Source organism: Podarcis muralis, chromosome 18 (genome assembly GCF_964188315.1).
Source record: "Podarcis muralis chromosome 18, rPodMur119.hap1.1, whole genome shotgun sequence".
NCBI lineage: Eukaryota > Metazoa > Chordata > Lepidosauria > Squamata > Lacertidae > Podarcis > Podarcis muralis.
Window position 1 is genome coordinate 9,454,349 of NC_135672.1, and position 27,989 is coordinate 9,482,337.

At 50.7% G+C, this 27,989-nt stretch overlaps 2 protein-coding genes and 1 long non-coding RNA gene across 4 annotated transcripts in view; 1 reads left to right on the plus strand and 2 right to left on the minus strand.

Moving 5' to 3' along the window:
- Positions 1 to 49: 49 nt before the first annotated feature.
- ISYNA1 (inositol-3-phosphate synthase 1) lies at positions 50 to 16,977 on the minus strand. The gene is made up of 11 exons (XM_077922001.1): positions 16,888 to 16,977; positions 15,277 to 15,400; positions 13,929 to 14,090; positions 12,512 to 12,641; positions 11,750 to 11,943; positions 10,592 to 10,741; positions 9,193 to 9,408; positions 6,388 to 6,552; positions 5,362 to 5,475; positions 3,840 to 4,057; positions 50 to 428 (listed from the first exon to the last, which is right to left on the minus strand). Exons 2-11 carry the CDS (start codon positions 15,388 to 15,390, stop codon positions 209 to 211), a joined length of 1,683 nt encoding a protein of 560 aa, XP_077778127.1. The 5' UTR covers positions 15,391 to 15,400; positions 16,888 to 16,977; the 3' UTR covers positions 50 to 208.
- Positions 16,326 to 26,563, plus strand: LOC144326091 (uncharacterized). Its single transcript, XR_013391257.1, has 2 exons — positions 16,326 to 16,731; positions 23,506 to 26,563. It is a non-coding gene; the product is annotated as an uncharacterized LOC144326091 (long non-coding RNA).
- Positions 24,563 to 27,989, minus strand: part of ELL (elongation factor for RNA polymerase II) — a 53,562-nt gene continuing 50,135 nt past the window's right edge. For both annotated transcript variants that reach the window (XM_028713559.2, XM_028713560.2), the window contains exon 12: positions 24,563 to 27,916. In XM_028713559.2, the coding sequence (XP_028569392.2) occupies positions 27,800 to 27,916 (117 nt within the window). In that variant the 3' untranslated portion in view covers positions 24,563 to 27,799. The remainder of the gene's footprint in view (positions 27,917 to 27,989) is intronic.

Sequence of the window (27,989 nt, forward strand, 5' to 3'; positions counted from 1 at the left end):
TATTATTATTATTCCAGCAAACCCTTCACACAAAAACTACCAGAACGACTCTTAGCTAAGCCTTTATTGTTTCGAACTCAAAAACAAACAACCCGAAACACCCGCAGCTTCTGAATTTTCGTTGGAAAGAGAAGGATCATTCCCACCCCCCACCCCCACAAAAAAACTAACCAAGCCGTGTGGCCCGGCCACGATTCGGTGTGCCAGCCTAGTTTTGCAAACCGAGGAGGTGGCTTGCGGGGGGCTGGTGCCCGTTGCTCTCTGCCGACCGCACAAATCCGTTCACGTGGGGGGCGGCCTTCTTGGGGGCGGCTGGCCGAGCCGCTGGGGGTTCAGGCGTCGGAGGGGCCTGCTTGGCGCAGGGCCACGTCCTCCGGGTCTTGTGCTCCAGCTGCATGTGGTTCTGTGGGGGGAGACCCACGCAGGCTCTGTAGGGCGAGAAAAACCCGAGTTACGTACTCAGAGCATCTTCTGTGCAAGGAGATAAATGAAAGTTGCTTCCCCTAATCCTGAACTCATTTACAGCGGTACCTTGGTTCTCAAACTTAACCCGTTCCGGAAGACCGTTCCAAAACCAAGGCGTGCTTTCCCATAGAAAGCGATGCAAAATCCCCATAGAACTCTAGCCCAATGGTTGCCATTAATTTGATTTTGAGTTGATTTTAGAATGAAAATGCTGTGTTACTTTTATTGTTGTTAGCCGCTCTGAGCCCGGCTTTGGCTGGGGAGAATGGGATATAAATAAATTATTATTATTATTATTATTATTATTATTATTATTATTATTATTATTACAGTGGTACCTCGGGTTACATACGCTTCAGGTTACATACGCTTCAGGTTACAGACTCTGCTAACCCAGAAATAGTACCTTGGATTAAGAACATTGCTTCAGGATGAGAACAGAAATCGTGCTCCGGCAGCGGGAGGACCCATTAGCTAAAGTGGTGCTTCAGGTTAAGAACAGTTTCAGGTTAAGAACGGACCTCCAGAACAAATTAAGTACTTAACCCGAGGTACCACTGTATAATAATAATAGTAATAATAATAACAACAACAGATTAATCCATTCGAGACTTTTAAAAACAACCCCTAAAATGCGCGATTTGACATGAATTTTACTATCTAACGAGACCACTGATCCATAAAATGAAAGCAATGTACAATGTACTGCAGTCACACAATCAATCGGTAGCCGAACTGTTCCACGCAGTCCCAAAACCAAAACAAAGAGGAGCCACAAAACGCAATATAAATAGCAAAAACCGACAGACCTCACCGTAGCACTCAAATCAGAAGTGTAACACTCAAAACGGAGCACGTTCGGCTTCCAAAAAAAGTTCGCAAACCGGAACACTTAACTTCCGGGTTTGCAGTGTTTGGGTTCCAAGTTGTTTGAGCACCAAGGCATTTGAGAACCAAGGTACCGCTGTATTCCTAAAAACAAGGTGAGTTTCTACTCCTCGTGGCTGATTCAGACAGGGAACACAGATTGCTGCCTTTATAGTGAGCTGACCCTGAATATTGCCAGCACGGACCGGCAGCAGTCGCTCTCCAGGGAGCCTGGGACCTTCTACACGCAAAGCGTTTAAAATAAGCTAAGATTCCAGTCCTCCTGGTTCTGATTGAAGCACTTGTTTAAATTGAATGGGGGGGGGGGGAGACGAAGATCATGGCCACTGGTCCCATCACCTCCTGGCAAATAGAAGGGGAAGAAATGGAGGCAGTGAGAGATTTTACTTTCTTGGGCTCCATGATCACTGCAGATGGTGACAGCAGTCACGAAATTAAGAGACGCCTGCTTCTTGGGAGAAAGGCGATGGCAAACCTAGACAGCATCTTAAAAAGCAGAGACATCACCTTGCCAACAAAGGTCCACATAGTTAAAGCTCTGGTTTTCCCAGTAGTGATCTATGGAAGTGAGAGCTGGACCATAAAGAAGGCTGATCGCCAAAGAACTGATGCTTTTGAATTATGGTGCTGGAGGAGACTCTTGAGAGTCCCATGGACTGCAAGAAGATCCAACCTCTCCATTCTGAAGGAAATCAGCCCTGAGTGCTCACTGGAAGGACAGATCCTGAAGCTGAGGCCCCAATACTTTGGCCACCTCATGAGAAGAGAAGACTCCCTGGAAAAGACCCTGATGTTGGGAAAGATGGAGGGCACAAGGAGAAGGGGATGACAGAGGAAGAGATGGTGGGACAGTGTTCTCGAAGCTACCAGCATGAGTTTGACCAAACTGCGGGAGGCAGTGGAAGACAGGAGTGCCTGGCGTGCTCTGGTCCAGGGGGTGACGAAGAGTCGGACACCACTAAACGACTAAACAACAACAAATTGGACACCGCAGACCAGTGAGCAATACAGTTCAGTATTGCCTTACCCTGACTGGCAGCAGCTCCCTAGTGCCAGGATCAGACCCTATTTTCCATCTGTCTGTCTCAAAAGAGGGAGGGAGAATTGTAGACACCTCATCCCATGAGGAGCAACACACAGGGTTACCATGGAGACCCCAATCAATGAGGGTTTCGCTAGGCCCAGGGTTGCCATGGTTACTGGTGCAACTCATCCCTTTGGGTGGGGGTGAGAGTTAAAAGATACAGGGAGGCGGTTTCCATGGTTACCAGAGCATCGCCAAAACGGGCAGCCCTTTTCAGGGAAGTTTTTTTGATGGTTAATGTTCTGTTGTGTTTTCATTTTTTTGTCGGCAGCCGCTCAGAGTGGCTTGGGGAAGCCCAGTCAAATGGGTGACATATAAATATAATATTTGGGAGGTTTATTTATTTTAAAGGTCTAGATTTGGAGCTGGTTTGCACCTGGAGTAACCTGGAGTAGCCTCAGACACACCCAATGAGTTTGGGGGCTAAGCCCCCGGAAGATGTGTTTGGAAGGAGGGAAAAGGACTTATGAGGCCTTTATGATACTGAAACCAAGCCTCTGGACCATCTATAAATGCTCAGTATGGGCTATTCTGTCAGCACTGCCTCAGTGATGTGGACTCTTAGGCCTGGGCGGCCCTGTATATTCATTTTCCAAGCTTTAAAAATAATAAAAAATAGTTTATTATATATATAAAAGGCTTCACGATGGAGGACTCAAAGGAGATGTCAGTAGCAATATGTTTAAAGCTGGAAAAGGATTTCAAAATGGCAAATTGCGTGTGTGTGCTTTGAAACACAACAAAACCTTTTTGGGAGGGGGCAAATACAAACCATGGTCTGCAGTATATATGTGTGTGTGTTTATGTGCACAAATGCACACACTTCCATTGGCAGCTACGCAAACTGTAGCCATGTTCAAATATATAAAAGGATGTCATATAGAGGAGGGAGAAAGGTTGTTTTCTGCTGCTCCAGAGAAGCGGACACGGAGCAATGGATCCAAACTACAAGAAAGAAGATTCCACCTAAACATTAGGAAGAACTTCCTGACAGTAAGAGCTGTTTGACAGTGGAATTTGCTGCCAAGGAGTGTGGTGGAGTCTCCTTCTTTGGAGGTCTTTAAGCAGAGGCTTGACAACCATATGTCAGGAGTGCTCTGATGGTGTTTCCTGCCTGCTTGGCAGGGGGTTGGACTCGATGGCCCTTGTGGTCTCTTCCAACTCTATGATTCTATGATTCTATGATGACAGGCTTACGTTTACATGTATATAGGAAGATAGCTAGTTTCTATGGTTACTTAAAGCCACGTCCTGATACACTAGACCAAACCGCGTCCCTCTCAGAGCAAACCCTCTGAAAATAACAGATCCAAGTTAGTTACGCCTGCTCAGTTTGGTGGGTCTCCTCAGAAGGAAGACCAAGGCCAACTACCATCCAGTTTCCAAAGTTTCCTGCGATTACCTGAACAGGTTCTCAATAGCGGCCCTTTGGCGAAAGAAAGCATTGACGACTGGCGCTCCTTCGGGGACGAGGGGAGCCTTGCAGAGGAAACCCAGGAGAGACAGGATGCTGTGTAGTGGCTCAGGCTCCGAGTCGCCCGCGACGGTCACTCGGATCCGTTCGCAGAGCTCAGCCAGGATCACCAAATCCAAGATTATAGGGCTGGCCAGTAAGGAATCCTACAGAGACGGGAGCAGCAGGAAGAATTTGCTTTGTTGTTCCAAACCGTCCACCTCGGAAGCGATGATTCGCACCTGTCTCCCCAGCTTGGAAATAGCCGCTCATTATCTCTCCCCTCCCCCCCAATATTTTATTACTTTGACAAAATAAGGTAAAGGTAAAGGGACCCCTGACCATTAGGTCCAGTCGTGGCCGACTCTGGGGTTGCGGCGCTCATCTTGCTTTACTGGCTGAGGGAGCCGGTGTACAGCTTCCGGGTCATGTGGCCAGCAGGACTAAGCCGCTTCTGGCGAACCAGAGCAGCGCACGGAAACGCCGTTGACCTTCCCGCCGGAGTGGTACCTATTTATCTCCTTGCACTTTGACGTGCTTTCGAACTGCTAGTCTGGCAGGAGCTGGGACCGAGCAACGGGAGCTCACCCCGTCGTTGCGGGGATTCGAACCGCCGACCTTCTGATCGGCATGTCCTAGGCTCTGTGGTTTAACCCACAGCGCCACCCGGGTCCCTATTTTGACAAAGTAATAATCATGAATAAATACCATACCATTGTAACTATCCAACCTCCCACAATTTCAACACCTCTTGCGATGGTTTGACCCCTTTCCGTTTTAACAGTACAAATTCTACAAACACCTTCCACTTCGCCTCCAAATCATTTACGCTGCCTTAACGCAGTCTTTCTCAACCTGTGGGTCCCCAGATGTTGTTGAACTACAACTCCCATCACCCCTAGCTAGCAAGGCCAGAGCTCAGGGATGGGAGTTGTAGTCCAACAACATCTGGGGACCCACAGGCTGAGAAAGGCTGCCTTAACGGCACATGTTATCATCAATACTATATCCCACACCTCTATATATACCATTCCTCCTTCATATTTTGCTTGCCCCTTCTGCTTCCTAGATATAATACCGTATTTTTTGCTCTATAAGACTCACTTTTTCCCTCCTTAAATGTAAGGGGAAATGTGTGTGCGTCTTATGGAGCGAATGCAGGCTGCGCAGCTATCCCAGAAGCCAGAACAGCAAGAGGGATTGCTGCTTTCGCTGCGCAGCGATCCCTCTTGCTGTTCTGGCTTCTGAGATTCAGAATATTATTTTTTTCTTGTTTCCCTCCTCCAAAAACTAGGTGCGTCTTGAGGTCTGGTGCGTCTTATAGAGCGAAAAATACGGTGATTCGTGCAGCTGTCAAGAAAATTTGCAAGCAAGTCCTTCATAGCTGGCGAACCTCAGCCGCTCATTTTCTAGGTCTCTTTCTCCCCACTCCCCACTTCCTCATCCGCTCCCGGCGCCATTCCTCACGCACCTCGCAGACGTTGTGAATGACTATGGTGCTCGTGCCGCCCATTGCAATCTCGGAGGTGTATTCGTCCAGAGCCCGCTTGCTGTCGCCAACGTAGGGGACATATTTGATCACCACCTGTCCGGGGAGAGGAGGGGAAATGGGCGCTGGTGAGGAAACAGGGGAAACAATCCTGGTCCTGAATGGGGTGACTGTGCCCCTGAAGGACCAGATGCGCAGCCTGGGAGTCATTTTGGACTCACAGCTGTCCATGGAGGCAAAAGTTAATTCTGTGTCCAGGGCGGCTGTCTACCAGCTCCACCTGGTACGCAGGCTGAGACGCTACCTGCCTGTGGACTGTCTGGCCAGAGTGGTGCATGCTCTAGTTATCTCCCGCTTGGACTACTGCCATGCGCTCTATGTGGGGCTACCTTTGAAGGTGACCCGGAAACTGCAATTAATCCAGAATGCGGCTGCCAGACTGGTGACTGGGAGCGGCCACCGAGACCACATAACACCGGTTCTAAGAGATCTGCATTGGCTCCCAGTACGTTTCCGAGCACAATTCAAAGTGTTGGTGCTGACCTTGACAGCCCTAAACGGCCCAGTATACCTGAAGGAGCTTCTCCACCCCCATCGTTCTGCCTGGACACTGAGATCCAGCACCGAGGGCCTTCTGGCGGTTCCCTCATTGCAAGAAGCCAAGTTACAGGGAAGCAGGCAGAGGGCCTTCTCGGTGGTGGCACCCGCCCTGTGGAACGCCCTCCCATCAGATGTGAAAGAAATAAGCAGCTATCCTATCTTTAAAAGACATCTGAAGGCAGCCCTGTTTAGGGAAGTTTTTAATATTTAATGCTGTGTTGTTTTTAACACTCGATTGGGAGCTGCCCAGAGTGGCTGGGGAAACTCAGCCAGATGGGTGGGGTATAAATAATAAATTATTATCATTATTATTATTATTATTTTCCTCGCCCCATCCAGGCAAGCCTTGCCCTAGCCTGGTGCAGGAAGGCACAGGGCAAATGTTGACCACCCTCTGCCCCTACTCACACAGTGGTCTGGGCGCTCGCCGGGCCCATAGAGGATGGGATTTGACTGTACCATGTCGTCCACGACGTTGCTCTTTGAAATCTCCTTGGAGCGAAACTGGGCCGGGGCAGAAAGATTCTTCCCGTCGTTGTTGCCAAGGTGGTTGTAGCTGACGATGGAGACGGGCTGGAACCCAAGAGAGAGAGGGGGGCAGCAATGAGAGGCTTGGCTTGCGGGACTCCCTGGTCCCAAATGGGGTCACTGTGCCCCTGAAGGACCAGGTGCGAAGCCTGGGGGTCATTTTGGACTCACAGCTGTCCATGGAGGCGCAGGTCCATTCCGCGTCCACCAGCTCCATCGGAGACCCTCCCTGCCTGCCCATGGTCTCGCCACAGCGGTCCATGCTCTGGTTATCTCCCGTTTGGACTACTGCCATGCGCTCCACGCGGGGCTCACTTTGAAGGCGACTCGGAAATGGCAGCTAATCCAGACTTGTGACTGGGACATATAGCACCGGTCCCAAAAGACCTTCACTGGCTCCCAGTATGGTATGCAGGCTGAGACCCTACCTGTCTGCGGACTGTCTCACCAGAGTGGTGCATACTCTAGTTATCTCTCGCTTGGACTACTGCCATGCGCTCTATGTGGGGCTACCTTGGAAGGCGACCCGGAAACTACAACTAATCCAAAATGCGGCAGCTAGACTGGGGACTGGGAGCGGCCGCTGAGACCACATAACACTGGTCTTGAAAGACCTACACTGGCTCCCAGTACGTTTCCAAGCACAATTCAAAGTGTTGGTGCTGACCTTGAAAGCCCTAAACGGCCCTGTATCCCTGAAGGAGTGTCTCCACCCCCATCTTCCAGCCCGGACACTGAGGTCCAGCTCCGAGGGCCTTCTGGCGGTACCCTCCCTGCGAGAAGCGAGGTTGCAGGGAACCAGGCAGAGGGCCTTCTCGGTGGTGGCACCCGCCCTGTGGAACGCCCACCCAGCAGATGTCAAGGAAATAAACAACTATCTGTATAAACCCAAAGGCAGCCCTGTTTAGGGAAGTTTTTAACCATTGATGTTTTATCACGTTTTTAATATTTTGCTGGCATCCGCCCAGAGTGACTAGGGCAGTCCGATGGGCGGCATTTAAATGATAAAATTATTACTATTTGTATTAATAACGGTAAAGGTAAAGGTACCCCTGCCCGTACGGGCCAGTCTTGACAGACTCTAGGGTTGTGCGCCCATCTCGCTCAAGAGGCCGGGGGCCAGCACTTCCGGGTCACGTGGCCACCGTGACATCGCTGCTCTGGCGAGCCAGAGCCGCACACGGAAACGCCGTTTACCTTCCCGCTAGTAAGCGGTCCCTATTTATCTACTTGCACCCGGGGGTGCTTTCGAACTGCTAGGTTGGCAGGCGCTGGGACCGAACAACGGGAGCGCACCCCGCCGCAGGGATTCGAACCACCGACCTTTCGATCGGCAAGCCCTAGGCGCTGAGGCTTTTACCCACAGCGCCACCCGAGTCCCTATTTGTATTACTAAAACCACACAAAGCTGCTAGGCCTCAGGGAACAGCTCGATTAAATAGCAAAGTGGGACTGTTGCAAAGCAGAGCACCTAACAGCTGCCTTCTCCTGGTTCAAGAGGCAGTTAAGCACTCCAGTTTGGAACCAGTTGAGCCGGTTTGGCTGCCCCAAGGGTCAAGCTAGGGGTCAGCAGAGACTCCTGTGGACAGATCTCCCTACTGCTCTCGTTTCTGTATCAAGAGTCACTTCTGGGCAACGTTTTGGGGGCGCCACGCCAGCGATAGGACGGTCCAGAGGCAATAGCAGGTGGGGCAAGGGATGGTTTTGACGTTTCCTTAGGACCTTATTATTATTAAGTACAAATTAGAAAACATACATATTTACAACAAAAGAAAATACAAAAGAAAAAGAAAATACATATAACCAAGGGAAAAAAATTAGAGAATACTTTGCCTCTTTTCATATTTACAGTTATTTATACCTCTATAAAATGCTGTTCATAATAAAGGAGTGAAATGAAAGACAAGATATCAGAAAAAGGAACAAAGGAACAAAGAAAAAATAAAGGAGTAAAAGAAAAAGATCATAGGTGATTTTTTTTTTTAAGTAGATAAGTATTCACTATACATAGCCGTTTCCCATCTATATTTATACTCAATTGCATAATTTCATCTTGTCCTTATCTATCTTAAAAAGTGTTGTTGTTTTTAAAAGACTTCCACCGTTTTTTATAATCCGTTCGTTCTTCACATTTTCCCTTTGGATTTCCTTTAACGTCTCACTTTGTGTTTTTTTATATTACGTACAAGATTATTCTAAACACAGCCAGGTTTTTGTAGTCGAGCCCTGGTTCTGTAAATACCGTATTTTTTGCTGTATAAGACTCACTTTTCCCCTCCTAAAAAGTAAGGGGAAATGTGTCTGTGTCTTACGGAGCGAATGCAGGCTGTGCAGCTATCCCAGAAGCCAGAACAGCAAGAGGGATTGCTGCTTTCGCTGCACAGCGATCCCTCTTGCTGTTCTGGCTCCTGAGATTCAGAATATTTTTTTTCTTGTTTTCCTCCTCCAAAAACTAGGTGCGTCTTGTGGTCTGGCGCGTCTTATAGAGCGACGAATGCGGTGATCATTTAAGAACTCCCATTGCTTCATAACCATGGTTTTGGATTTCCTCCTTATTATATCCGTGGGTTTTGCTAGTTCCAGGTACTCGCAAAGTCCCCCCCCTATTGGAAAGAAGACAGCACCCCAACAAAAAGAGAATGGTTGGGGAAATTTCCTTCGGACCTTTTGGGTTAAGCGGCTGACCTTAATCCCAGAGCTGATGAGGAAATCCACCAGGACCGACTTTATCTTCGTCTGACCGGACTTGAAGTCATCGCCGACGATGAAGACGCGGCGTTGAACCGCCAGTTGGATGACCCCTGGCAGGAAGGTGTTCTGGGGAGAGCCGTTGATGTAGCTGCACCCCTCCAAGATGCTGGCGACGGCAAAGAGGGTGGAGGGCGAGACGTCCAGTCCGCACTGGACCCCCAAAAAAGAAAGAGAAAAGGGGTGGTTCGATGGGCGGCAAGGCAGAAGATGTCTTGGGGGGCACCTCTCCCACCCAGGCACGCCCCCCAACCACAAAAACTCACAGGGGAGAGCCTCTAGATCCCAAATCTTGGCGGCCAGCAAGATCCCTCACTCTCAATCTCCGGGTTGTGGGTTCGAGTCTCAGGTTGGGCAAAAAACTCCTGTATTGCAGGGGGTTGGGCTAGATGACCCTAGATCCCCTCTCCCTAAAACCATACACCCCAGGGACTAGGAACTTGCTGGGTTCTGTCCTGCAGCGACACATTTGGGATTTTGCAAGCATCCCTTGATACGAGAGTCGGGCGAGTGTTTCTCTTTAGCAGGGGTCAGCAAGGCTTACCGGGCATGGGCCGGATCAGTCCCGTAGAGATCCTCCGTGGGCCGGGCCAGCGCAGCGCGACACCGGAAATCGCGTCTGCACAAGCCCAGATGCCGAAAATCGCACCTGCGCAGAAGCGATTTTCGGCATCTGGGCATGCGCAGAAGCAATTTCCGGCGGCACAGACATGTGCAGGCGCTATTTCCAGAGCCGCGGAAGAGAGTCCCTGCGCTGCGCCAGTTTAGCGCAGCGCGTCGGGACTCGCCAAGCAGGCGGCTCGGTTGGGGGGCGGCTTGTGGACCGGTTAGAAGCCCTCCGTGGGTTGCATCTTAGCTTGGCGACTCCTGCTCTTTAGAAAAGACCTTCCCTTTCCTGAGAGGGGAAAAATCCTCAGATCAGGGAAGGCGAGCGCCTGTGGCCCTTTTGAGGTTGCAGGACTCGCACTCGCATCAGCCCCCCCGTCAGAGATGATGATGGCAACAGCCATGGAAGCCTGGGTCCTGCAAGGTCTGGAGGGCCACAGTTATGTCCCCCCAACCACAATTTGGAGAAATGCCGTCCCAAAAATGGCTGCCAAGTCCTTTGCAGAACTTCAGTTTCCCATGGACCCCCTTGCCTTTCCCATGGCTCCTTCGCTTGCTCGGGAGCCAAGGGAAGTTTGGGAGCCAAGGGAAGTTTGAACTCGCTCTGCAGCAAAGGACCCTGCAATTCATTTAAAAACAAACCAATCAACAATTGAAGTAGAAGGCTCAGGAAAAGAGGCGGTGCAGATTAAAGAGGAGGAAGGCAAAGGGAGGTATTTGGGCAACTTGCCTCGATGGCTTGGAGCAAGTTGTCGGCTGTGTCGTTCACACCGGGCTGAGCGTCGCAAAAGCACTCCGTGTTGGCCGTCCAGAGCACAATCACTTTGTCTACCCCGCTGGAACTCTTGAAGTCCCGGATATCTTGTCGGATCTGGGCCATCTAAGTAAAGGGGAGGAGGGGAGGAGATGGACCAGGCATGCTACAATGTCATTTCCCAACCCAAAATGGCGAACGAATCCCTGGGATGCCTTGAGGAGCCAGCTAAGTCCATCTAGCTGCCTGCACTGACTGGCAGCCACAATTTGCTGGGATTTCAGGCAAGGGGATGGATCCAGTGGTACTTCTGAACCCGAAGAGATCACATCCAAAGCAGGTGATCCATTACTGCCCTATGGGACCGTTCCTTTTTTTAGGAATCTAAGCATTTAAGGTCCCTGTCCCTAATCTGAGGGTTGCCATCTGATTAGATTTCACTTTGATTCTGATTTGATTTCAGGATGTATTCTAATTGATTGCTTGATTTTATGGTAATATGTTATATATCTGATGTTAGCCGCTCTGAGCCCAGTTTTGGCCGGGGAGGGCGGGGCATAAATAAAATTATTATTATTATTATTATTATTATTATTATTATTATTATTATTATTATTATTATTTTATTATTATTACAAAACCTACGATTGCAGTTCTCGTGGTTTTGAATAAAAGGGGTCGTTTTAAGTAGGAGGGAAAAATGCCTCCTACAGACCAAAGGTCCACATAGGCCAGTATTGTATCCACTGGCTGGCAGCAGCTATCCAGGGTTTCCGACAAGGGAGTTTTCCCCAGGAGTATTCTGGGATGTTGAACAGCTGAGCTGCGGTTCCTCCCTTAGAAACTAAGACAAGTCTTCAAGCTTCTGAATAAACGACTGGTTTAAAATCAGAGAACGTTGCTTTAGGCCAAGTCAAACCCCCTGGGCCATCTAACCCAGTTTGGCAAACACGGACTGGCAGCGTTTCTCTCCCAGGCGACGCTGCCAGGAATCGAACCCAGGACATTGTAATAAACCCGAGCTTTGCAGAGCTATCCTGCGCACAGAACAGCCCAGGGGGTCTGGGTCCAGTCCGTCACGAGGGGCAATGCCAGCAGCTGGGAGCCCCGCACCTGGTGGTCCCAAGCGCCCACCTGCTGTGCGATAGTTCCCGTCAGGACGTTGTCCGCTCTCTCCTCCTGGTTGTCCGCGATGAACTTGGGGATGTAGATGGAGGCCCTTGGCTTCAAGTTCTCCATGTGGGGGCGCAGCTGCTCTTGCAGCGCCCAGTCGAGGACTTGCGCCCGGTGCATGGCATCCGCTAGGTTCAGGGAAGAGATGTCCCAGCCTGGCAGGAGGGAAAAGGGCAAGACGGTCACAGGAATGGTCACACTGTGAATATACTGGCCCCCCCAATACCTTCAAAAAAAAAAAAAGAGCTATCTAAGATAGGGGTCATGGGACGCGGGTGGCGCTGTGGGTTAAACCACAGAGCCTAGGACTTGCCGATCAGAAGGTCAGTGGTTCGAATCCCCGCAATGGGGTGAGCTCCCGTTGCTCGGTCCCTGCTCCTGCCAACCTAGCAGTTCGAAAGCACGTCAAAGCGCAAGTAGATAAATAGGTACCACTCCGGCAGGAAGGTAAACGGCGTTTCCGTGCGCTGCTCTGGTTCGCCAGAAGCGGCTTAGTCCTGCTGGCCACATGACCTGGAAGCTGTACGCCGGCTCCCTCGGCCAATAAAGCGAGATGAGCACCGCAACCCCAGAGTTGGCCACGACTGGACCTAATGGTCAGGGGTCCCTTTACCCTTTACCTTTAATTTATCTGTAAATAACATTTAAGCAATTTCCGCCCGGACGCCGTTTCCGACGGCCAAATCCCTGCTACGTCTGGGGAGATTCGAACCCAGCACTTACCATCAAAGACGATATCATTGGGGTGAACCATTGGGAGAATATCCCGGAAAGGGATGTAGATGTCGCCGGCCGGACCGCTGCCCAGACACACGGTGGAGGCTTGCAAGAGAGATCCATAATAATTCGCATGCTAGGAGAGAGAAAGGAAGGGGACTTATTAGAAACGTCGAGATCTTGGCTCACAGCTTCAGCCACAACCTTCCCCATTCAGGGAGGGTATCCAGCAAAGTTCTAGAAAGACATCTACTTCTGCTTCGTTGACTATGCAAAAGCCTTTGACTGTGTCGACCACAGCAAACTATGGCAAGTTCTTAAAGAAATGGGAGTGCCTGATCACCTCATCTGTCTCCTGAGAAATCTCTATGTGGGACAAGAAGCTACAGTTAGAACTGGATATGGAACAACTGATGGGTTCAAAATTGGGAAAGGAGTACGGCAAGGCTGTATATTGTCTCCCTGCTTATTTAATTTATATGCAGAATACATCATGCGAAAGGCTGGGCTGGATGAATCCCTAGCCGGAATTAAGATTGACGGAAGAAATATCAACAACCTCAGATACGCAGATGACACAACATTGATGGCAGAAAGTGAGGAGGAATTAAAGAACCTTTTAATGAGGGTGAAAGAGGAGAGGGCAAAATATGGTCTGAAGCTCAACATCAAAAAAAACAAAGATCATGGCCACTGGTCCCATCACCTCCTGCCAAATAGAAGGGGAAGAAATGGAGGCAGTGAGAGATTTTACTTTCTTGGGCTCCATGATCACTGCAGATGGTGACAGCAGCCACGAAATTAAAAGACGCCTGCTTCTTGGGAGAAGGGCAATGACAGGCCTAGACAGCATCTTGAGAAGTAGAGACGTCACCTTGCCAACAAAGGTCCGTATAGTTAAAGCTATGGTTTTCCCAGTGGTGATGTATGGAAGTGAGAGCTGGACCATCAAGAAGGCTGATCTCCGAAGAATGGATGCTTTTGAATTGTGGTGCTGGAGGAGACTCTTGAGAGTCCCATGGACTGCAAGAAGATCAAACCTCTCCATTCTGAAGGAAATCAGCCCTGAGTGCTCACTGGAAGGACAGATCCTGAAGCTGAGGCTCCAAGACTTTGGCCACCTCATGAGAAGAGAAGACTCCCTGGAAAAGACCCTGATGCTGGGAATGCATCTCAGTTCAAACAAATTTCCCAGAGTGACTCGACGACAACAAAAGGAAAACAGAAGTGAAGGAAACAACAAATTGGCAAAAATAAAAACAATCATGGACACACACACACACTCCGCAAATAAAAAAAGATAAAATACATTTGTTGCTACCAAAAGGCTAGTCGGACTTGGCCCGGCACAAAACTTTCCTTACTCCTGTTTTTAGCCCTCGTTCCCACATAAAGCCCGATAGCTGCCCCCAGTTTCACTCGCCTTCCGTCCCGTCTTGGTCATCCAGGAGAGGCCCAGCCGATTGGCTAAGACAGAAGCCGTCACCGTGGAGCCATTGTTCCCGCCCCAGCCGACCAGCATCACGCCCAGCTTGGGGACACGCCTCTCCGTGCGGAAAACGACATCGGTGGTGGACGGCTTCACCTGCGGGAGTGACAATGCAGAAGAACGTCAGGACAGATCCTGAAGCTGAGGCTCCAAGACTTTGCCCGCCTTGTGAGAAGAGAAGACTCCCTGGAAAAGACCCTGATGCTGGGAAAGATGGAGGGCACAAGGAGAAGGGGACGACAGAGGACGAGATGGTCAGGTCCGTCTTAAGCATACCTGGCGCCGTGGTGCAAAGATCCCTCCGCCCCCCACCGCACCCGTTTCCCAGAGTTGTCCACTTGTCAGTGGCGTAGCGTGGGGGGTGCAGGGGGGGCCGGCCGCACCGGGCGCAACATCTGGGGGGGCACGCTCGCCGCCTTCGGAGTCGCCAAAGAGCCTCGGGCGCAGGCTGTAGCAGAGGCCCATGTCTCGCGGAACCGACGAGCTGGCAGCGGCTCTCAGCGCTCGCCGTGGTCCCCGCGCGTCAGGGCCGCGGAGGGCGCGCCAGGCAGCCCCTCCTCACAGCCCCGCCGCCGCTGCTGCTGCTGCAGCTGCTGGGCCATGTTGCATTTTCCTCGCCTCTCTGCCCTCCTCCTCCTCTGGGCAAGCGGTGTCGTTTGGGCGCCAGCGCCAGCGGCAACTCGCCTCAGATCACCTGACACGGACCCGCCGCCGCCGTGGCTACCTTACCGTAAATACCCCAGCCCAGGCAGCAGCAAGAAGAAGCTGGCAGCGGTGGCAGGTTAGGGGTTAGGGGGCGCAAATTACTTGCCTTGCCCCGGGTGCTGACAACCCACGCTACGCCTCTGCCACTTGTTGACCTTTTCCCAAGTCTCTGCGGGGATCGCTCTACTCCCACGAAGACTTAGGAAGGAAGCTGCATGCCTGCCAGCCATATACAATGGTACCTCGGGTTACATACACTTCAGGTTACAGACTCCACTAACCCAGAAATAGAACCTCGGGTTAAGAACTTTGCTTCAGGATGAGAACAGAAATCGCGTGGCGGCAGTGTGGCACCAGTGGGAGGCCCCATTAGCTAAAGTGGTGCTTCAGGTTAAGAACGGACCTCCGGAACGAATTAAGTACTTAATTCGAGGTACCACTGTACCTCTGCACACTGCCAGATAGTTCAAATTGGTGTGGACCAGTTTAAGGCACGTCTGATGCCCCCCTCACCTCTACTCCTTCATTCAACTCACCCATCTTGAGCCCCCCCCCCACTCCCCATTTTATACCATACCTTGGTCACCCCGTTTTCCTGGCAGACTTGAGCTGTGGGGTAGCTGTATCTGGCCTCAATGAAGTCTGGGGTGTACTTGACATCTGGGCTCTCGACCACAAACGGGGATGTCATGATGTTTGTTCTGGGGGAGAAAGAGGGTGAAATAGCTGGTAGCCGCTTCAATATGCCTAAGGGACACTTCGCTCTTCCTCTTGCAGAAGCACAGAGTGAGGCATGCGTCTCTCTGCGCGAGTTCCTGTTCCGGATGGATGGATGGAGGAACGCAGGAAGGAAAAGGGCAAAGGCGTTTCTGCAGAGTCTCTGTGCCGGAAAGGGGGAGTGAAAGGGCAATGAGCCAATCCCAGCGCTCAGAAGGCGGGAGAAGCCTGAACAGAGACTCCTACAGAGGCATGGCAGGAAGAGAGAACCAGGAATCGTTATGGCGTGGATGCATTAAGACAGGAAAAATAAATCTTGGGGAAACATGGGGAGGAAAACAGAGTGGAAAGGGGGCTGGGGCGGACCCAGGTGTCCGAGAAACATCCCTGCGCTCCCCCCCCCAAACTCTAGACTGCCAGTTGAGGTCAGTGGCCCACCCACCCTAAATGGTTTCAACGCGATTTAAACATTGCATTTTTACATTGCTGTAAGAAATAACCACAATGCACTGTCCAATTATTAACTAAGTGGCAACGCTGGGGGGAGGGGACCCAGGTGTCCGACCCCCCCCCCCCCTTCTTCATCCGATCTAGACAATTTAGGAGAAAAAGAAAAGGCGAAGAGGTCTTTGAAACATGGAGGAAAGCCCCCTCAACCTCTTCTTTTCCTCCCGGGGGACGCAGCGCCTCCCTTTGCAAAGCAGGAGGGAAAAGGGACCCAGGCGTCCGGGGGGGGGGAGGGAGAGGGAGAAGGAGAGGGAGGGAGAGAGAGAGAGATATGACGGACCCAGGCGTCCTGGAGGAACAGAGGTGGAGGGAGGGAGGGAGGGAGAGAAGGAGAGGCGGGGGGGGACCCAGGCGTCCTGGAGGAACAGAGGTGGAGAGGGGTGGGGGAGAGGAAAAGGAAGAGGAAGAGGACCCAGGTGTCCTGGAAGGAGGGAGGGAGGGAGGGAGAGAGAGAGGACCCAGGCATCCTGAAAGGAGGGAAGGAGGAAGGGAGAAAGAGAGAGAGAGAGAGAGAGAGAGAGAGAGAGAAAGCGCGAGCGTCCTGGAGGAACAGAGGTGAGAGTGGGGGAGAGAGAAAGAAAGAGAGAGAGAGAGAGGACTCATGCGTCCTGGAAGGAGGGAGGGAGGGAGAGAGAGAGAGAGAGAAAGGACCCAGGCGTCCTAGAGGAACAGAGGTGGAGTGGGGGCGGGGAGGAAGAGGACCCAGGCGTCCTGGAGGAACAGAGGTGAGAGAGAGAGAGAGAGAGAGAGAGAGAGAGAGAGAGAGAGAGAGAGAGAGAGAGAGGAGGACCCAGGCGTCCTGGAAAAGGTAAACCGGGCGTTTTGGAGACGCCCAAGGGGTCCCCGGCGTCCAACCCCCCTCTTCCAAGCCCAAACCTTCCCCCCCACCACCACCCGGGCCATCTTCAGACAAAGGGCTGCGGTGTTGGGCTGACGCATCTCCCAGCCCCGCGCCCGGGCGCACCTGACCGAAGCTGCTCCGCTCTGCGCAATGCGCTCAGCCTCCTGCCGGCGGCGCCTTAATTCTTCCCCGGGACCCGCCTATCCCTCTTTCCCCCCCCCCACTCGCGGCTCCGCCCCCTCTGGAAAAATTTTCCATCCACTCCGTGCCCAAGACCCCCCCCCTCACCCCCGCCAGCCACGTGCTCCAAGGGGGCCCCCTATTTGGGTAGAGGAGCTGTTGCCACTGAACTCTCCCCCCCCCCTTTGGCATTGAGATGGAGACCCCCCCATCCTTCTCCAGGAAGGTTCTGCAATGCGGGAGTTAGCCTTCCTCCCTTATGGCCTTTTTTTGGGTGGGGGGGGGGCGTTAGGAAATCTTAACCTCATTGTTACTACTTTTTTTGAGGGGGGGTTAGCATTCAAGGTTTTCAGATTTCCTGGAGAATTTTCATGAATGAGAGTGCCCCCCCCACCCCGGAACCGCTCAGGAGGCGGGGGGGGGGTTCTTGCTTCTTGCATCATCTAACCCCCATCCTTCCTCTGAAGGAGGGAGCATCTCCAGATATAGAATTGTAGAGTTGGGAGGGGTCCCCAAAGGTCATCCAGTCTGACCCCCACAGGCAGGAATTGTTGCCTCGTTCCAGCTGCCGCCATCATCTCTGACCATTGGCCCTGCTGGCTGCTGGGACCTGGCAGCCCCGTGGCGCGATTCCTGCTCTGCAGACGGTTGGACTAGATGACCCTTCCCTTTTAAAAATTTATTTATTTGGTTTCTCAAATTAAAGTTTTACAATCACGTATCCGACATTAGGTCCAGTCATGGCCAACTCTGGGGTTGCGGCGCTCATCTCGCTTTACTGGCCGAGGGAGCCGGCGTACAGCTTCCGGGTCATGTGGCCAGCAGGACTAAGCTGCTTCTGGCGAACCAAAGCAGCGTACGGAAACGCCGTTTACCTTCCCACCGGAGTGGTACCTATTTATCTACTTGCACTTTGTGCTTTCGAACTGCTAGGTTGGCAGGAGCAGGGACCGAGCAATGGGAGCTCACCCCGTCGCGGGGATTCGAACCGCCGACCTTCTGATTGGCAAGTCCTAGGCTCTGTGGTTTAGCTCACAGCGCCACCTGCGTCCCTTTTATAATATAATCCAAATCTTTCACATCTACATTTGTTGCAGGAATTTATGTGTAGGTGGGGGGGGGGTGTTGCCCCTCCAGCAGATATTAGATGCAGCAAGAGACCTGTCACCCAGTGTGGCAAAGTGATTAGAGTGTCAGACTAGGACCTGGAGGTAAAAGGTAAAGGGACCCCTGACCATTAGGTCCAGTCGTGGCCAACTCTGGGGTTGCGGCGCTCATCTCGCTTTACAGGCCGAGGGAGCCAGCGTACAGCTTCCAGGTCATGTGGCCAGCAGGACTAAGCCACTTCTGGCGAACCAGAGCAGTGCACGGAAACGCCGTTTACCTTCCCGCCAGAGCGGTACCTATTTATCTACTTGCACTTTGACGTGCTTTCGAACTGCTAGGTTGGCAATGCAGAATGTAGGCACCCTATATATAGAAAGGAGCAAACCAGTTTTGTTTTAGGGAGCAGGCTAGCAGGCGGGGCCCATGACTTACATCCTAGGAGCCTATACAACACAAAACACTGTTGCTGTATGTCGGTTTTGTTTTATTTGTTTTTTTATTTTATATATTTTTTCCTTTAAATTTTTGGGGGACCCCCAAGAGCGTGGGGCCCTAAGCTATAGCTTGTTTAGCTTATACGTAAATCTGGCACTGGGCACAAGGTCTCCCAGTGAGTAATGAGTGTGTACGGTTTCTCTCATCCACCCGCCCCCCATAGCTGTCAACTTTTCCCTTTTCTTGCGAGGAATCCTATTCGGAATAAGGGAATTTCCCTTAAAGAAAGGAAAACGTTGACAGCTACGACCCCCCCCCCTTCTCTTTCGACATCCTGTCCTGTCCTTCAGAAATGTAGCTGTCCCTTATCAGTGACCCTCTCCTATCCCCCTATAATTTTTCTCACCAGCGGAAGCACATTTTCCCACGGGGTGGGGGTGTTCGTGGGAGGGCAGAGAAATAGTTTCCTCTCCTCTCTCCCCCCACATCTGGGCTCCGCCAGGCCTCCCGCGATGGCACGCTTGTTTGAATATTAGGACAAGATGATTCTTTTCCCCCTGCTCTGGAATCTCCTGAGCTCAGCGAGTTTTGGGGAAACAAAAGTAGCGCTTTTTTTTGTCCTCTCGGCCCCGGCGATGCCAAGTGGGTACATTTCCACTGGCTCGCGGCGGCGCCCGCCCCACGGCAGCCTTGAGGGCTGACCGCTTGGCCCCACGCCACTCAGAGAGGTGCCAACGCCGCCCCCCCACTGCGGTCAGATCTTTCTGGAATGGGGGCACCGAGCCAGCAGCTCGCCTCACCCAACTGCCAATTCCTTTTGGGTCTCGTTTTTCCGGAGGGTAGGACTCGAACCCACAGCTTCAGGTTTCGAGAAAGGAGGTTCCGGCTAAATTGTCAGGAAGAGCCTTCTGACAGCAAGAGCTGTTTGACTCTCCTTAAAGCAAGAGGTTGGGTGGCCATATGCTCGAGCTGAGATTCCTGCATTGCAGGGGGTGGGGTTGGACTAGATGACCGCTGGAGTGCCCTTCCAACTCTACGATTCCATGACTTCGCCAATAGTAATAAATTAATAATATTTTTTTATTTATACCCCGCCCTTCCCGGTTCAAAAACCGGGCTCAGGGCGGCTAGCAACAAATTCAAAACACTTAATTGTAAAAGCAGCATAAAATACAGTATAAAAACATGAATAACAATAAAAATTAGTTTAGGGGAAATAAGCATTAGATAATCCCCAGGGCTAGCTGGCTGAATTGGTCCTACTTGGGCCAGCGAGGAGGCCGGGGGAGAATTAGCTGTGGGGTCTCAGAGCGGGTGATCTTCATAAAAGGGGAGGGGGAGGGAAGAGAAGGGAAATAAAAGATCAGGCTGGATTCAAATTAAAGGCCAGGTGGAATAGCTCTGTCTTACAGGCCCTGCGGAAGGAGGTTAAATCCTGCAGGGCCCTGGTCTCCTGGGACAGAGCATTCCACCAGGTCGGAGCCATCACTGAAAAGGCCCTGGCCCTGGTGGAGGATAGTCTGACTTCCTTAGGGCCTGGGACCTCTAAACTATGGTTATGAGGAGAGCTTGCAGCATTTTCAGCTTGGAGGAAAGGCACAGGCAGAGGCAGGATGGAAGTTTGTAAAACGGCATGGCATGGGAGAAAGCGGATGGAAAAATTATCCTTCTCCCTCTCTCCTAATGCGATAAATCCTGCATACCCCATGAAGCTCATCGTTTTAAGATTATTATTTTTTTAATTATTTATTTGTTTTTCTTCAAATTACAGTGGTACCTCGGGTTAAGTACTTAATTCGTTCCGGAGGTCCGTTCTTAACCTGAAACCGTTCTTAACCTGAGGTACCACTTTAGCTAATGGGGCCTTCCACCGTGCGATTTCTGTTCTCATCCTGAAGCAAAGTTCTTAACCCGAGGTATTATTTCTGGGTAAGCGGAGTTGAGGGTGCTGGGAATTGTAGCACCCAGGTTTCTTTGTGTGTGTGTGTGGGGGGGTGCCTTTACTGCATGTGTTACAAGGTGCAAAAAAATAAATCCTTCTCTGAGGTCCATGCTTTTCTCGGGGGTCTGGCAAAAATGCCAAATCTCACATTTCTTGGTTTCCGTTTTCTTTTGGAAAGCATGATTCTAGCCCTCAAGGAAAATAGATGGCCCTTTATCACTGGTTTTTTCTGTGCAATTTTTTAATTGATTCTATTGCACTCATGGATTTGATTGGCAACTGCCTGGTTTTCTTTGCTTTCTTTTAGGAAAGGGCTTTTAATAGCGCTGTGATGCTCATATTCTCTGCAGTCATAATCTGTAGATTTGGGTTGTTTTTTATTATTCTAGTAGCGTTTTTTCCATTACTTGTTAGTGACTATACTTTTTGGCTTCTTCTACTTAATTTGTAGGGACGCGGGTGGCGCTGTGGGTAAAACCTCAGTGCGTAGGACTTGCCGATCGCATGGTCGGCAGTTCGAATCCCCGCGGTGGGGTGCGCTCCCGTTGCTCGGTCCCAGCGCCTGCCAACCTAGCAGTTCGAAAGCACCCCCGGGTGCAAGTAGATAAATAGGGACCGCTTACTAGCGGGAAGGTAAACGCCGTTTCCGTGTGGGCTGCGCTGGCTCACCAGAACAGCTTTGTCACACTGGCCACGTGACCCGGAAGTGTCTGCGGACAGCGCTGGCTCCCAGCCTTTAGAGTGAGATGAGTGCACAACCCTAGAGTCTGTCAAGACTGGCCCGTACGGACAGGGGTACCTTTACCTATAAGCAGAGACATCACCTTGCCGACAAAGGTCCGTATAGTTCAAGCTATGGTTTTCCCAGTAGTGATGTATGGAAGTGAGAGCTGGACCATAAAGAAGGCTGATCGCCGAAGAATGGATGCTTTTGAATTCTGGTGCTGGAGGAGACTCTTGAGAGTCCCATGGACTGCAAGAAGATCAAACCTCTCCATTCTGAAGGAAATCAGCCCTGAGTGCTCACTGGAAGGACAGATTGTGAAGCTGAGGCTCCAAGACTTTGGCCACCTCATGAGAAGAGAAGACTCCCTGGAAAAGACCCTGATGTTGGGAAAGATGGAGGGCACAAGGAGAAGGGGATGACGGAGGACGACATGGTGGGACAGTGTTCTCGAAGCTACCAACATGAGTCTGACCAAACTGCGGGAGGCAGTGGAAGACAGGAGGGCCTGGCGTGCTCTGGTCCAGGGGGTCACGAAGAGGCGGACACGACTAAACAACAAAATATTTTTTGGCTTTCTCCACTTGATTTGTAATTTTATCCGAGTCCTATTATTGGGGGGGAAAGGTGCGATTGCAAGGGAATATGATAAAGAATAATCGCCGGGGTCTCGTTTCGTTTTTGCAAACCGCTCGGAGGGCTGGCCTAAAAAAAACACGTTAGTTAAAACACCCCATTGGCATGCGAAGCAGGGGTGCCCGGTTGCTCCCATACAAAAGAGGGACAGGGTGGAATCTCGCTGCCCAGATAAGGAGAGTCGCAAGAGCTGCTGCGTGCCAGTAGTTTTCCACTGGGAATACTGAAGCTCATCTTTTGCGCTCGGCAGGGAAGCGGAAGCCTCTGGGAATAAAAGGAGCCCCCCCCCCCCGGTTGGCTGATAGATTGGGGGGTGTCGGAAGAAAAAGACAGAGCCATTCAACTTTCTCATTTTGGGCCATTCCCAAAATAACTCCTGCAAGCCAAAGAGCTGCTAGCTGCCTTTGCTTTAGCATTCTGCACACAGAGTTCCAGCATGTTTAAATATTCAGGGGACTGCACCAGTCTCCCCACCCCCCCCAAGAGCAAGGATCAGGAGCAACGCAGAGCAGAGACACCCAGTGCCATGTGGAAATTTCCATCTCTGCCACCGTCAGGCCTGGCTGGGCGAGGAGGAGACAGAAACAGATCCTCATTTCCCCCGATTATAAATTCAGTTCCGTTTTCAAGATTTTGCAAAGCCTGCACATAGATTCGCTGGCGTTTTCCCCCCTGAAGATTTCTAACAATGCATACGTTTGCAAAGCAATTTCCTCTACTGTTACTTTTAGCAAATATTTGCATTATTATTACTATCAACACCACCACATCCCGAGTGACCGATTCTACAAGGTGCGATTGGAAAGCTCAGTGAACGGTCACAGAAATCGGACGGCGAGAAAACATAAAATCCCACGAAATGCTCAGAGTTTTGTACGGAGGCGAAGTCGTAACTCGAAAGACAGTGTATATGAGTGGTTTAAGTGTTTCTGTGAAGGGCGGCAAATCTTCACAGAATAGGCAAAATTCAGAATAGGAACAAAAAGCAGACCAAACCCATCCAGATTCTGGCATTGTGTGGGGGGTGGGGTGGGGGGTGGACTCAATGTCCCTTGGGATCCCTTCCAATTTGACACGATGGGACCAGAAAGTTCAGCAAATTGTCACAGAAATCGGACAGCGAGAACATACCACCTTGTTGTTGTTGTTGTTGTTAAGTCGTTTAGCCGTGTCCGACTCTTTGTGACCCCCTGGACCAGAGCACACCAGGCACTCCTGTCTTCCACTGCCTCCCGCAGTTTGGTCAAACTCATGCTGGTCGCTTCGAGAACACTGTCCCACCATCTCGTCCTCTGTCGTCCCCTTCTCCTTGTGCCCTCCATCCTTCCCAACATCAGGGTCTTTTCCAGGGAGTCTTCTCTTCTCATGAGGTGGCCAAAGTCTTGGAGCCTCAGCTTCAGGATCTGTCCTTCCAGTGAGCACTCAGGGCTGATTTCCTTCAGAATGGAGAGGTTTGATCTTCTTGCAGTCCATGGGACTCTCAAGAGTCTCCTCCAGCACCAGAATTCAAAAGCATCCATTCTTTGGCGATGAGCCTTCTTTATGGTCCAGCTCTCGCTTCCATACATCACTACTGGGAAAACCATAGCTTTAACTATACGGACCTTTGTCAGCAAGGTGATGTCTCTACATTTTAAGATGCTGTCTAGGTTTGTCATTGCTCTTCTCCCAAGAAGCAGGCGTCTTTTAATTTCGTGGCTGCTGTCACCATCTGCAGTGATCATGGAGCCTGCACCTTACAGGTCTTCAAAGTAGGCCCCCTCTGATACAACGCACCATTGGCAACGTTCGTAGAACTGTTGGAAACTTCTGGAGAAGTCCTCTTTCCGTGCTGCTTCCAGGTCCCTCGTCGCAGCGGCTTGGACGCGTGAAATGTTGGGGAAATCTGTGCCCCTTCAGTCCGGATTTCAGCTCTGGAAACAGAAAGAAATCCGGTGACTCCAGATCTGGAGAATACGGAGGGTGGGGCAACTCAGTAACCTCAGGAACAATTTCGCACGGAATATGCAATTCTTCCGCCATCATTCGGATGGACAAACGCCGATCCCACATCAATAACTCACAGACTCTGTTGACATTTGCTGCTGTTCTGCTCGCTGCCGGTCTGCCAAACTGTGGGTCATCTTCGACGGTTTTCCGCCCTTCACAGAAATCACTCATACACTGTCTTTCGAATTACAGCTTCATCTCCATACACAATTGTGAGCATTTTGTGGGTTTCCGATGCCAACTGTATGTTCGAATATTTCTCGAGGTCCGATTTCTGTGACCATTCACCGAACTTTCCGGTCGCACCTTGTAGAATTTTCTGAGTAGCACATACTCCCCCAGATGCATTAAAAAAGGCCACAGAATGTCCATCAGCCACACGCCTGATTTAAGAGGATTTAAGCCACGCGCCTGATTTTTGCCGGGTATGTAATGACTGGTGCCCGTTTTGAACCTTTTCGATATCCATTTTGAGGCGAGGAGACCAGAACGCTGCATGGAACAGATTTCTTCGCAAGACGGTACTTTACACAAGGCCCTCCCGTGCCGAGTGTAGTAGGGAACTGGGTCTGCAAGTGGGGGATAAATTATGGGTTATCCTGGCCCCACCTTGGACCTCAGCCCGGGCTCTGACCAGCTTAAGAGGTAAAGAAGAGTCGTGGAAGATGCAAAACACTATGGGATGTTATTATAAAGACAGAGCTCCAAAAGCAGACAGGTTTTCATACAATGACTTTATTATGTGTTGCAAAAAGAAAAAAAAGAAATATTCGGTTTTGTATTCCCCCCCTCCTGTGTACAAAAAATGGAGAGATACCAGCTTTTTTTATTTTAAAAAAGGCAAGCGGAGAAAGGACTTTAAGCTGCTTTTAAATGGCGAGTTTGGCAACGTGGGGGGGGGGGACCCTTTCGTGTATGTGTTTGGGTGTATAAACGCACAAACACACATATATACTGTAAACGACTTCACGGTTCAAGGTATTTTTATCCATTGTACTGTTATTACAAAGGATGGGGGGGGGGAAACCCACCGCGTTATGGAATAAGTTAAGATCATGTTCAAATTAGCTTAAGGGGCTTTGGCGACACCTTCCCCCACTAGGCCCAAGGATAAAGTTTTGCCCAAATCAATCACGGAACCAGGAACAGAAAAAAATTTTCTTTGAGAAAAGAAACTGTGCTCCCGTCAAAACACACGGTCTCGGAAAAAGAAGCAGCAAAAAGCAAAATCTCACAGTATTCCGCCCCCCCCCCTTTGGATAGTCATTAAATATCTCTTTCCAAATTCTACAAAGTCCCAGAATATATATATATATATATTTATATATATATATATATACACACACGCAAGTTGTGTAATGTACACAATATATCTTTGTATCCAACTCTCGTTTGCAAAAATATTATCTATAGAGCAGGTTTGTCATATAAAGAACAGAAGTCCGTTTTTTTGTTTCTTTCTCTTGTCCACAGTCTCCCTCCTCCAAAAATAATAATTATAAGAATTCATCCCCCTCCCCTCTTCCCGTGGCCCTCCCCAATATTATTAGAAGTTCTGAGAGGTAAATCCTCATTGCATTAACTTGGGATCCACTTGATTTCTTCATCCTGGGCTGTTTGTCGCTAAATCAACCTCGGTTAAGAGATTTGGCAGCGACGGTTTTGGGATTGACCAGATGGTGAGGGAAGATTTCCCCCTAAAACGGCCCGAGATTTCGGAGTCGCAAAAAGCTGGTCGTCAGAGAGAGCGCGATCCCAGAGATCCGGTTCAGAGCGGAGGGAAAATGCTTTCTGCGTTTTGAGAAAAACACTAAACCCACTTTCATGTTGACGATGGGAAACTCTCTGTGCGCCCAGGACTTTGGACAACTGTCCCGGATATCTCTCCTCTCGACTCCTCTCCTAGGAAGGCCCATTGCGAGAGGTTGGTGTTGCGCCAGAGAAGATGGGGGCGCTGCCCTCCCTTTGCCCGATGAGGCCTTTTCGGCCAAAAAGGTAAAGGGACCCCTGACCGTTAGGTCCAGTCATGGCCAACTCTGGGGTTGCGGCGCTCATCTCGCTTTACTGGCCGAGGGAGCCGGCGTGCAGCTTCCGGGTCATGTGGCCAGCATGACTAAGCCGCTTCTGGCGAACCAGAGCAGCGCACGGAAACACCGTTTACCTTCCCGCCGGAGCGGTACCTATTTATCTACTTGCACTTTGAGGTGCTTTCGAACTGCTAGGTTGGCAGGAGCAGGGACCGAGCAACGGGAGCTCACCCCGTCGCGGGGATTCGAACCGCTGACCTTCTGATCGGCAAGTCCTAGGCTCTGTGGTTTAACCCACAGCGCCACCCGCGTCCCTTTTCGGCCAAAGTGGAAAGCAAAAAAATCATATCCCAATCTGCACTGCACGTACCCGAATAATCTGCACCGAATAGGAACATCCTTTTTTTGCAAGAGGCTGTTTTCAGTTTCCAGCAGGCCCATAGTTCCTGAGAGGCGGAAGAGTTTGGAAAAGGAGTGGAAGACTGGGGAGAGGTCGTTCTTGAGGGAGCTGGCGGGGACGGGCACCCAAATCGGAGGGCAAGTATTGTCGTTGTGCTTTTGCTCTCCTGCCTGAAACCAACCCTCCGGTTTCCCCTCTGCTTTCAAAATGGTTCTGTGCTGTGTGCACAAGTTGAAAGGAAAGAACGGGGGGTTCCTATGGCAATTCTGCTCCCCCTTTCCAAAGCGCCCCCACACCTTTTAACGCCCCGCCGTTTCTCGGGCTCCCGGAGGGGCCCAAAAGCTGGCAACGCTGAAAAGCAGGGCTCACGAACGCTCCCATAAATGAGAACGATAAAAGAATGTGCAAAAATTTAGACCTGTTGGGAATCGACAAAACCTGGCTGTGTTTCAAGGAAACCTTGGGAAGAGCGTAGCAAAGGCCCGTTGTCTCTTCTGGGGTGTTCACTGGGCCTTTGGGGCGTTGGGGGAAAGGGGGTGTGCCAGGCCAGACTCTGCCCAAAGCGAGACCCAGCAGTGCTGGGGGTCGTCGTCCCACAAGCTCTCCCCGCCAACCTCGCCCCAGAAACATTGTGGGGAAACACCCCCTCCCCGTTGATTGATCTACACCAGCGACGGCCAAACTGAGCCCTCCAGCTGTTTTGGGACTACAACTCCCATCATTCCTAGCTAACAGTGTACAGTGGTACCTCGGGTTAAGTACTTAATTCGTTCCGGAGGTCCGTTCTTAACCTGAAACTGTTCTTAACCTGAAGCACCACTTTAGCTAATGGGACCTCCTGCTGGTGCCGCGTTGCCAGAGCACGATTTCTGTTCTCAACCTGAAGCAAGCTTCTTAACCTGAAGCACTATTTCTGGGTTAGCGGAGTCTGTAACCTGAAGCGTATGTAACCCGAGGTACCACTGTATTTTTGGTCTTTGTTGGAAGCCACCCAGAGTGGCTGGGGAAACCCAGCCAGATGGGCAGGATACAGATAATAAATTATTATTATTATTATTATTATTATTATTATTATTATTATTATTATTATTACAGGACCAGTGGTCAGGGATGATGGGAACTGGAGTCCCTAAACAGCTGGAGGGCCATATGTGGACATTGCTGATCTACACAGTTCTTGGGTTTCCTGTAAGTCGTGGAGGGGCAAACGTGAAAAACAGTCTCTCTCTCGTTTTTTTGGGTAGATGCTATCCGAAAAATAAGCAAACTTCTCCTTTCTTTCACTGTCTTCTTTAATATCCGGGAAGAGAATTGCTTATATAAAACGGGGACCGGGCCCCTTGTACCTCCCCCCCCCACCGCCCCTGAAAACTCCGGGGTTTGTACAGCAAAAGCGACGGGTCGTCTCTCACGCGGGGGTGCGAATCGCGCGCTGATCCTTGTCGTGCCGCACAGAGATCTCTCAAGCGTTTTCCTCCTCCTGCTGCCGCTCCTCTTCCCTATTCCGGAAGCTGTTCACAGGATTGCAATCGCCGCCAGCAGAACCGGAGGGTGGTGGGCTCTCCGCAAAAACTTTCACCGTCCCCCCACCCCTCTCAGTGCCAAGACTGGAACTGCAGTTGGTCGTATTCGGCTATCAGTTTTTTGATGTGGGCGAGTTTGTTGTGCAGGTATTCGCAGCGGTTTTTCTCCTGGCTGTAGTTTGGGTTAGTCTGCAAGGAAGGATGGAGAGAGAGATGGAAGGGGAAAAGAAATTTATTATTATTACAATTATAATTATACAGT